Raw genomic sequence first — 11,755 nt, 5'->3', positions numbered from 1 at the left:
ACAGATCCATAACTTATTTAATGCAGGTTTTTAAATTTCAACCAGAATTTTAGTTCAGTATAAATTGTTTGCTCTTTAACGATGACTAACGAAGAGGAGATTTAACAACAAAATCCCAGGGATGTTTTGGAAAAAGGGGTACAAAGAACTCATGAGAAATTGCATGGAAATAGAATGGCAGTTGAAAACCCTATATACATGTGAAATGTAGATTTTGTGCAAACATCAACCCCCAAGACGTTTGACCCAAAATGAATATGTCGTTTTTCCGTACCTCGCGTCAAAGTTGACTCTAGCTTTCCAGGGATCAAATCAAGTTGTTATTAATTACTCACTGGTAATTACTACAGTCATCAGCTTAAAGGCCCGTATGGGAACCTTTACATTTTCCCTCTGCCAAATCTTGCAGCAATCTCCCAGCCAATAGACAAAATTACTGTGTACCACATGATCTAACATGATGCCTTCAAATAAGAATGATAAGCATAAATTTCAATTTAAACTGGCAAAAGAATTGGCAGAATAGGTTAACAGATTTTGGTTAAAATTGTCATATCACCACCCACTTTACACCTGCCGAGAAGCGAAGAGGTTATTTGAAAATTCAAGGCCTGTCCCACATGGTGCACAAGGTTTATGAAAAGGCGCATTTAGAATTCCATCAGAAAACAAAAATTTCACGGCCTCAGCCACCGGAACTCAAGAATAGAATCATCATTTTACCGTGTCATGTGCATCAATTAGAATGTCTACACTGGAAATATTGATGAAACACTGATGAAGTTCAACATGCCAGAAAAAAAGACAAATATACATTTCCAGGCCTCAGCCAGAGTCCTCCAGCTTCTTGGATTCTTCACCCGCACCAGCGCAGGATGGCAGGAATCACTCCTGGTTTTCAGCATTGGAGACCAGACGTTATGACAACGTGGGGGGAGCTTGGAGAACATTGGGGCCCATGGGTGGTCGGGGACATGGCAGTGCCAACCTGGCACTGCTGGGTTGGCACTGTCATGGGGTGGAGCCTAAAGGGGGCATGTCCATTAAAGAGGGTGGATTGAAGGAGGGGCCTGAAGAGGCAAATGAAGGGGGGACCCTGGAGGGCTGGGTATCTTCCGGCGAGTAGAAGGGGCTGTAGGTTTATCTGGAGATCGGGGCACCCCTTTTCCAAGGAGCCAGCCTGGCCAGCATCTTCAGATCCTGCACATTTCATTGCCGGCAGGAATCTCCCCAAGTTCCAAACAAAATGACTAAGTATGGGAGAATTGTGATGGGAATCGCACATGATCAGCTGGCAGGATTCACAGCAGCTTTCCCCACTCGAAATGACACTTTTGGGGCAGAAAGCAACCCGTAATTTATTAATTAGTAACTTATTTCCTGTTTGTTGAACAATCACCATTTTGAGAAATTTACAGTCGAAAAAATCTGGCAATGATTTGCAAATGAGTTTTATTAAAAAAATAATAAATAATTACATTCATGCGGTATCTAATCCTGTGTCAAAATGTCTTCAAGAGCTTTGCACAATTAATTGTTTTTAAAGGACAATATAAGCACCGTACACAGTTCTAGCTGTGCGCATTTCAAAATCTTAAAATGTTTTCTTTACCCCTGATGCCGTGTTAAATTTGGAAACATATGTAGTTAACTGAGTATTTGAATTTTTAAATCAACAAGGATGGATAAAATGTTGCAGATTATTTATTTGAAAGATAAATACAGAGGTGATGACTTATCACACGTTTAAGAACATTTCATATTTTGTTGCTGCTGTTTTAAATTAAAATTATAGTTTTGTATTTATTATCTGTTTCTAAACTGCCAAAATTAAGTGGCTAATACAGTAGGCAGAATTCTCCCACCTGGACAAAGTCACATGACAGAGATGGGGAGTGTTTCCCGCTGCAGAGGCAGACGGGAAACCACACCATGGGCTGGATTCTCCGATTCTGAGACTAAGTGCTGACACCGGCGTAGGAATGGTGGTGTTTAACGGCCGAAAAAAAGGTGCAGAGCGGCCATCGATTCCCCCGTCTGGTGCGGGGCTAGCAGGCACGCAGCGTAGAGCACCCTGCTCTAGCTGTGGATACGGCCAGAGTATTGTCGGGTCCATGGCCGCACAGGCACACGGCAGTGGCCTGCAGCGGCCGCGGCGTGCAACATGGCACCTGCCGCGCGCGGACCCGGCCCCTGCCAAAGCCCCCACTGCCCACAGATCGCCCCCCCCCCCCCCCCAACTGTGGCGGCACAGGACCTAGTCCGCAGCTACCACATTGAGTTCCCGAAAATAAATACCATGAGTGACCGACGCCGTCGGGAACTCGGTCCATCGGGGGCGGAGCAGCAAGGGGAGGGCCTCAGGTAACATCCTTTTTGGAGGGGGCGGTGCATCGCAAAAGCGCCGCTGTCCCCGGTTTCGGTGCCAACGTGGATTCGCCAGCCGATTGCCCAACACGTTTTCGGTGTTGGAGACCGGAGAATCCTGCCCCATATCTTTCAGTTCCGACCTAATTAATTACGCACCCAGGGGTTTGGCGGCATTTTACATGGCAGGGCAGGCTTGAATGCATGCACCCGCCATCATTTCTAGGAATAGGCTGAGCCATGATTGAAGGAAGAAGATGGATCTCCAGGAACACACTGAGGCTGGAAGATGGACCTCCTCGAAGACACTGAAGCTAGAAGAACCACCTGACAAATGCTCACGAAAGACACTGCTGTGGTTTTCTATGGTCCAGTGTCACTGGGGGCCTCCACACTGAATTCCAAAGGCAGCCCTAGCCGGCATTGTTCAGGTAAGTCCTGGCTTCTGCACGCCACACTGTTGCAGATGTGCTCTGGACTGGCATGTTTTCCCGTTGCCTTCTTGGGAGGACCAGACATTGAGTGGGGGGGGGGGGGGGGGGGTGGGGGGGGAGATTCCGGTGTGCCCTTCAGTTGCAGGCGATTAGCAAGACGTGAACCACCAGCGGGATTCCTGATCTGCAGTGGCAGGGACCAGTGGAAGATCCTGTGGGAAAATCACGCAGGCGTTAAACCGATTCTTGGGCTTCCCACTGAATTCTCCCTCCTGCACACTCCATTGAACTTGCCAGACGGGGGGGCATGGGAGAATTCCACCCACCTTCATACGACAAAACATAGGTTTATATCACTCCATTGAGACAGAACATAACTTACTCTGGATTTATCATTTAGTATGTTTTAAAAATCTTTATTCAACTTTTTTAAATAATTAAACATTTTTATAGTGATAATTCATGAAAGCTCCAACCAATCTCAATTATTTAATAACAGCAGCTATATCATGTAAGTATTTGGCCCCAATCTAAAAATTCAGGTGGAACATTTCCGCCAGTAAGTTACAAAATTTTTTAAATAAAACATCTGCAGAATAACTTAGAAATATGTAGCACAATTTTTAAAAAAGGCTGCAATGCCTGGACATCTGAAATAAAACCAGTTAGTAGCATTCATAAAACCGACAGGTTTAACCTTTCATCAGAATGGAGACAATTTACAGGATTGGCGTAAAGAGCAGGAAGAACAGAGGAAACAAGAGCTACCACCATCGAGATAATTCATCAATTGAATTACCTGCTGTGGATCAATTTAACCTAGTCAAATTACGTTATATTGTTTTATCAAAGTTATTCAAAATGAAAATGAATTTAAATTTATCAGCCTTTGAAACATTTTAAACTAAAAAATATATCATAAAAATATGTTTAGTGGCTAATACTGGCAGGATTGAAGATTTCTGCACTCAGTGAATATATTTGTTGATCAGGCACAGAAGTCAGCTCAGACGTTCAGATATTTAGGAACTTGGCTCAATAGGAGGACAGAGCTTGCGTGTGTTGAAGTAGCACATCACTTGTTGAGGTAATTCAGCCAGTACACTTTGTGCAAGAACTTCTTTGGGTGCCTGTTGAATGAAATTACAATGTTGTCAACCAAAAGACACCAACTATGTGGACAACAAACAGTAAATCACAGCCATCACACCAAATTTTTAGTCTACACTGTATCATGGAGTCATACAGGACAGATGTTGCTTAATCCATTGTGTATGTAACAGAGATGAGGAGAAATTTCTTCAGCCAGAGAGTGGTGGGTCTGTGGAATTCATTGCCACAATGGAGGCCGGGACGTCGAGTGTCTTTAAGACAGAAGTTGATAAATTCTTGATTTCTCGAGGAATTAAGGGCTATGGAGAGAGAGCGGGTAAATGGAGTTGAAATCAGCCATGATTGAATGGTGGAGTGGACTCGATGGGCCAAATAGCCTTACTTCCACTCCTATGTCTTATGGTATGTGTTGGTTATTTTAAAGTTATCCAATTACTTCAACCTCCTTGTTCTTTCCACGTAGCTCTGCAATAGTCCCTCTTCAAGTATTTATTCAATTCCTTATTGAAAGTTTCTGTTGAATTCACTTCCACCATACTTTCAGGCAGGGCATTCCAGATCATAACTTGCTGCTTTAAAAATAAAATTCTCAACTCACCTCTGATTCTTTCGTCAATCGCCTTAAAACTGCACCCTCTGGTTACTGGCCCTACCAGTGAAAACAGCTTCTCCTCATTCATAGAATCATAGAATCCCTACCACGCAGAAGGGGGCCATACGGCCCATCGAGTCTGCACTGGCCCTTGGAAAGAGTACCCTACCTAGGCCAACATCCCCACCTAACCTTTTGCACACTAAGGGGCAATTTAGCATGTCCAATCCACCTAACCTGCAAATCTTTGTACTGTGGGAGGAAACCGGAGTATCCGGAGGAAACCCACACAGACATGAGGAGAACGTGCAAACTCCACACAGTCACCAGAGGCTGGAATTGAACCCGGGTCCCTGCTGCTATGAGGCAGCAGTGCTAACCACTGTGCCACCGTGCTGCCATATATTGTGATGTTGCACAATGAAGTACTCCTCAGCACTATCCCATTTTCATTAAGCCATACTTTGGTGAGAATAGTTGGGATATTTCTGCTCTTCCCTCACCAGTCAGTGATTAAACAGGATGGTCAGAAAATTGCAAGCTAATGAGGCTAGAAGCAGAAACCCCTAGCCAACGGCTTTCAAAATTTTTATAAGGGCCACGAAGAATCCAGCACAAGTTTTAAGGATACAAAGTAATAACATTTATTCACTATAACATATATACATAACAGTCGCAGTAACTTCCCTTGCTACATACTCCTTCCTCCTGGTTCCTGAACTGGCCAGCTTATTTATACTATGAGTTTACTAGTGGTTTCTCCGCCCCCCTCATTGGGGAAGCTCATACTCCCACAGGATTGTGGGATAGTCATTAGTCCCCAGCCAATGGTAAGTAGGCAGGTTATAACAAAAATATAAGGGCAGATGGAACCAAAACATCCTGACAAGTTGGCTAAAAACAGATTGGAATCACTGCCTTCTGGGAGCACTGGGACAGGCAAAGGTGGGAAATGAAATGGATTTGACTCCACGATTGCACACCCATTGAATTTCTAATTGGAAATGACCAATGGTACCCACTATGCTACACATACATGATTAGGCATATTGAAATGTTTAAACAATGAAAATGCATCAACCAATGTTTGTTCCCATCACTTGGTTGTTTGTCGATGGCATCCAGCATTGCAATGACAGCACAAGGAGGAAACTTAAATTTTAAAATCCAGAAAACCTGGGTAATTGCCCGGTTCAAATATTTAACAAGTTTTACAACAGACCAAATAAATCTTTGCACCGAGTATTGTTGAGTCCTTGTGTTCAGGAGTTTCCTTGTGTTTAGGTCTGTGGGCAGGATTTAGTGGGCCTGCTAGTTGTGGGCGCAAATCATGTAAAGGCTGCAAAATATCAGGAGCGGGCAAAAATGGGATTAGCAATGGTGAGATTTCCGATCACAATTTTCCCAGGCCCTCCCCAATGGCGTGATCAGGCTCATACCCAGGAAGTGCGCAAACCTGATTTGCATCAATTTGAATGTGTTATAATGTATTTAGTGAGGTTAAAGTCGAATCTTCAGACCTCATTGAATCTTCCCACCCAACAAGCGTGATGTCGCATGGGTGTGAATTACTACTGCTCATTAAAAATCGCAATCAGCCACCACAACCTCCGAGAGGGAGGACGCAAGGAGGTAAGCACCTCTCTCCACCTTGTTCCAGGAAGTCCATGGGGACAGGGCCCACTGCCCAGCCCCAGTTGTGGGGAGGAGCTGGTGTGTGTTGCCCTGAAGTCTGCATCAGTCAGGCATTTTTAGAGCACCGCTTCCGTCTGCAGCCTGTGTTGTCCACAAAGTTCTGAGGGCACTGTGTCAGTCTACTGCCTGTGCTATGGTAAAGTTTAATGAGTGCTGAGTTAGTCAGTTGTTAGTGGAGTTAGGACCTGTGGGTACAGGTCGAACGAAATGGGGAGGGGGGGTGTGTAATGAGACTGAAGGAGAAGGATCTAAGGGGCTGTGTACTGGCTCAAGACGGACCTCGATCAGTAAGCTGCGAGTGAGAGTGATAGAAACATTCTGGTTGCATGAGACTTGGGAATGTTAGAGGGCACAATTACTTTCTGACTCAGGGAGTGAAGGATGAGGCCGGAGAGGAGCTGGAGGGCAGGCGGGGCAAGGGTTTGAATGGGCAGAAGGACCAGGGCTGCCCTCATCATTTCATCCCTTCACTATAGGAGCACCATGTTGTCTGACAGCTCAAGGAGGCCGCCCCCCACCCCCCCACACCCAGAAGGTGCTATCCTCTTCGTGACCACTGAAGAAGGATCGCAGTAAATCTTAGTCATCAGGGTGATGGGCCTAGGGAGTCCTTGAAAATACTGATCAGTAGGAGGGTGATGACGACTCAGTGAGGAAAGCTCTGTGATGCACCTCAGCTATTGTTGATGTCTGACTCTGGTTTGTCTGTTGCCAGCACACTGACTCCCTAGCTCATATGTGAGTGAGATTTGTCCCTACATCCCCTTGTCGTATAGCACTAGAGGGGAATTAGGGGTGAGAGTCCAGAGCTCAGTGATTAATGCCCAAGTCCTTTGAAGAATTATGGGCACTATTCTCACCGCCCCCCCCCCACCGGGTGGGAGAATCGCCGGGGCGCCGCGCGAGTCGCGCCACGCCGCCCCGACCCCTGCACGCGATTCTCCCTCCCCCCAGAAACCAGCGGCGCGCGATTCGCACCGGGCCGCTCGGAGAACCGGTGAGCGTCGATTTTCCGGCAGGATGGACCGAGCGGCCGCTACGACACAAAAGGTTCCCGCCGGCGCCGTCCACCCCTGGTCGCTGCCGGCGGGAACTCTGCGGGAACGCTGGGGGTGGGGGGGGGCTCCTTCACCGGGAGGGCCTCCAGTGGAGTCTGGCCCGTGATCGGGGCCCACCAATCGGCGGGCCGGCCTTTCCCCCCCCTCCTCGGGCCTACCTCCTTCTGCGTGCGGCCCCAGAACACCAGCTCCATGTAGGTGAGGGGACGGCGTGCGTAAGACCCTATGGGGGCCAGAATAGGTCGTGTCCGGGCCCTGTTTGCACCGTCATGAAACGTGACGGCATTCACGAGGGCGCGAACACTTGGTCTCAATATCGGAGAATCGCCCCCTATGTTATTTTCACTTTTGAGTGTGCCTAACTGTCTGCCTGACTTTGAGGGCCTGTAAGGAGAGTTGTGTCCAGATAGGTTGAAGCACTTGCCAGTGGAACGAAGGTTATCAACAGTGATAACCACGGCAGCACGGTAGCATTGTGGATAGCACAATTACTTCACAGCGCCAGGGTCCCAGGTTCGATTCCGACTTGGGTCTCTGTCTGTGCGGAGTCTGCACATCCTACCAGTGTGTGCGTGGGTTTCCTCCGGGTGCTCCGGTTTCCTCCCACAATCCAAAGATGTGCAGGTTAGGTGGATTGGCCATGGTAAATTGCCCTTAGTGTCCAAAATTGCCCTTAGTGTTGGGTGGGGTTTACTGGGTTATGGGGATAGGGTGGAGGTGTTGACCTTGGGTAGGGCGCTCTTTCCAAGAGCCGGTGCAGACTCAATGGGCCGAATGGCCTCCTTCTGCACTGTAAATTCTATAATCTATGAAACTGTAAGGTTGTGAAAAACAAGAATTTTCAATGCAGTACATGTGCATTTGTGACATTTGATAAAGACTGTTATCTGTGCCTAACTGTATTTGACCCCACTCTGTGCCCCATGCAATTCCCTCTACATCTAAATGTATGCCAGAATGCACATCCGAAGTGGAGGTGGCCTGCTGCCTTCCATGCCCTGTTGCCAGAGATATCCTTCGTGGACATCCACGGGAGAGCCAGGACCCTACTGTGGCACAGGGTTTGTTGCATCACCCTGTTCAGCCCCACTGCTCTGGAGGTGCAGCAGTATCAGGAAGAGGGGATTCAGAAGGACTTGTCAAACACAGGCTCTCTTGGGTGTAAAACCTGGGAGGTGCTCTAGCTGATCCTTCTCCCTCCGGGTTCTTGTGGGCCCTTGGATTACTCCACTGGATGGTTGGGCAGCTGGAGTGAGCTCCAGAAGTCTTAATGTCACCTGGTACTGCTAGTCTTGGAAACCTGCCATTGTCCGGACCATGGTGTTAAACCCCTTAGACATGGCCCTTCTGGGACTGAACTATGCCTCCAAGTTCAGCAGTCGCAGTCGTGGATCTGATGTCTTGCCCAGGCTTTCCACTGCAGATGCCATCCTGGCACAGTTGGCCTGGGTGCCACGCAGCCAGCAACATCTGTTATGACAAGAAGCTCTGGGACTCCTCCATTTGGCAGTACAATGACATGAATGTCGCCGACAATACCTCCTGGTATTCCAGAGTCTGCCTTTGAATCCCCAAAAGCTCAGGGCCGAAACGTATCCAGAGGCACGACACCTGGCTGAGGTATAGCTGAGTCCTGGCATACTCCCTGCACCCCCCCACCCCCCCCCCCCCCGGCCCCCCGCACCCCCACCCCAAAGTGCCTAAAGATTGAGATCTGGATCTCAATGTCAGCAATAGCACAGATTTCCTTGCCGAAAATGAAACTTTGGGTGCGATTCAGCAGACAAAAGTTTAAGTCCGCTTTTGGGCGCATTTGGCAGGGTGGCTGCAGCGCCGAGAATTACCCCGCTATACAATAGCATTTTGCCTTTTATTTTGGCCTCCGGAGTTTTCTCCCCACCGAGGCCGTAGTTGGAGAGAATCACCCCGCTTTCTGCATGCCCGCCCCCTCTGCACCATACCTTCTGCACCCCCCACGCCCACTTTTCTGCAACCCCTCCTCCCCTTTTGGAGTAAACATTCCTGCTGTGCTTATTAAGACAGAGTTCCTGGTGGCGGCCTCATAATTGGGTGCAGGCAGGTGGGACTCACTGACATTTGGAAATCTGCATTTTGTTCACAATGAAATAAAATTTTCAACAGGCGACATGGGGCGAAATTCTCCCGAAACGGCGCAATGTCCGCCGACTGGCGCCCAAAAAGGCTCCAATCAGACGGGCATCGCGCCGCCCCAAAGGTGCGGAATGCTCCGCATCTTTGGGGGCCAAGCCCCAACATTGAGGGGCTAGGCCGACGCCGGAGGAATTTTCCCCCCGCCAGCTGGCGCAAACGGCCTTTGTTGCCCCGCCAGCTGGCGTGGAAATGACATCTCCGGGCGGCGCATGCGCGGGAGCGTCAGCGGCCGCTGACAGTTTCCCACGCATGTGCAATGGAGGGAGTCTCTTCCACCTCCGCCATGGTGGAGACCGTGGCGGAGGCGGAAGGGAAAGAGTGCCCCCACGGCACAGGCCCGCCCGCGGATCGGTGGGCCCCGATCGCGGGCCAGGCCACTGTGGGGGCACCACCCGGGGCCAGATCGCCCCGCGCCCCCCCCCCCAGGACCCCGGAGTCCGCCCACGCTGCCTTGTCCCGCCGTTCAAAAGGTGGTTTAATCCACGCCGGCGGGACAGGCAATTTATCGGCGGGACTACGGCCCATCCGGGCCGGATAATCGAGCGGGGGGGGGGCCCGCCAACCGGCGCGGCCCGATTACTGCCCCCGCCGAATAACCGGTGCCGGAGACTTCGGCAACCGGCGGGGGCGGGATTCACGGCAGCCCCCGGCGATTCTCCAACCCGGCGGGGGGTCGGAGAATGACGCCCCTGGTTCGGTTTAAATTGCGCTGATCCTTGGGGTGATTTACACTCAAGCTAATAATAATTAGCTTATGCGGAGCGGACATTTAGGTACAATTTTACCGTAGGCATTATTCTTGGGCCTTTTTAATGGAATTTACCAATTTTGTTCATGGAGAGAACTTCAAGGTGGGGGCATGGGGGGCAAACATGAAGAAACGTACAGGGCCCCATTAACTCTAAATCATCCACTGATGCTTTTGGAAGCCACAGTATCTTCCAAATTTATTTAAATGAACCATTCGCACAAGATTAGCTGTGGTCAGGGGATACATTACTGGAAAGCTAAAGTACCACCACACTAAAGAGGTGTCTCAATTCCACGCAAGTGGAAAATTTGGGCCATAATATTCTACTTTTCTAAAGGGAAGCTTGATTCAATGCCAAGATTTGCTACTGCAGCAATAGAATTGCAGCTTTTCTGGTATACAATTTAATGCAAGTTATGAAGCTTCATAATTAATACCAGTGTTTTGAACTTCTAATTTACATAATTTGGCACAATCATTTTATTATGCCAGTTTGTTAAGAAACTATTCAAAGTGGACTATGTGTGGCCAATCACACCGTTGATATTATTATTTTCGTTGGAATTGAGCAATTTCTTTCTAAAAACAAATGTCAAATGACATGTTCAAAAACAATACGTTTACCAGCTATATTCAACTCATGACTCATACTTTAGTACGTGTATTGACGCAACTGTGACACACCACAATCACATTATCCATAGAAGGTTGATTTTCTTTTTTTTTAAATAACCAGAACTAGCGAAATAAAAAACTTCCCATCACATAAACAGGCCTTTGCCAATGAACAACCCGGATGCGAAATACTTGCAACTTTGTTATTTGTACCTTCTGCCGGGGCATCTACTTGTTGGAAATTACAAAGAAAATTCTATCATCTGCTTCTTTCCCAAGAAGTCCCAGTTGCACAATGCGTAATTTCCTTAATTAATCCATTTTCAGTTATACCAGTCACATTTAAAAAGATTTCCATGAAAGTGATTTACAGGTCAGATTTGACAAGATTTCATACATTTGCCTAATCGAGTACTTTGTTATTTCAAGCCTGTAAAGTAAGACTCGTGACTATTATTAGTTGGACAGTAGTGTGCGTACTTACATTTTGAAACTTCCGAAAAGGCACAAACTGGACAATATCCCGGATAGCTACTTCTCCTGTTGGTGATCTGAGAACACCATCGTCACCATCCAGAAATTCCATGGTGCTGAAATCTGCTCCACCAACACCAATAATGATGATGGACATTGGCAACTTGGAAGCATTGACAATGGCCTGTCTTGTTTCATCCAAATCTGTTATCACTCCATCTGTGATGATCAACAGGATATAATATTGCTGCCAAAATAGAAATCCTACCATTAATATTTCAACAAAATCATAAACAGCAAATGGATTAGCATATACACAAAGCATAGCTTCTTAATGGATAGTTTAATTACAAAGATTGTGAAACAGATGGATTGAGACTGTTGTAATCATCACATACATTTTGAGATTGATTTTACTGTCTGTACTGGACTGTGCATCAACCGCACATCTCACTAGCAAAACAAGCTCACGGTGTCCAAATGT

General features: G+C 47.6%; 1 protein-coding gene across 1 annotated transcript in view; it reads right to left on the bottom strand.

Moving 5' to 3' along the window:
- Positions 1-1,680: 1,680 nt before the first annotated feature.
- The window catches only part of LOC140385626 (copine-3-like), a 91,972-nt gene continuing 81,897 nt past the window's right edge, over positions 1,681-11,755 (bottom strand). The window contains exons 15-16 of the mRNA XM_072467959.1: positions 11,282-11,518; positions 1,681-3,931 (exon numbers count right to left, since the gene is read on the bottom strand). Coding sequence (XP_072324060.1) covers positions 3,824-3,931; positions 11,282-11,518 — 345 coding nt within the window. The 3' untranslated portion in view covers positions 1,681-3,823. The remainder of the gene's footprint in view (positions 3,932-11,281; positions 11,519-11,755) is intronic.

The sequence above is a fragment of the Scyliorhinus torazame genome, chromosome 11 (genome assembly GCF_047496885.1).
Source record: "Scyliorhinus torazame isolate Kashiwa2021f chromosome 11, sScyTor2.1, whole genome shotgun sequence".
NCBI classification, from domain to species: Eukaryota; Metazoa; Chordata; class Chondrichthyes; order Carcharhiniformes; family Scyliorhinidae; genus Scyliorhinus; species Scyliorhinus torazame.
This window is presented reverse-complemented; position numbering and strand designations above follow the sequence as displayed.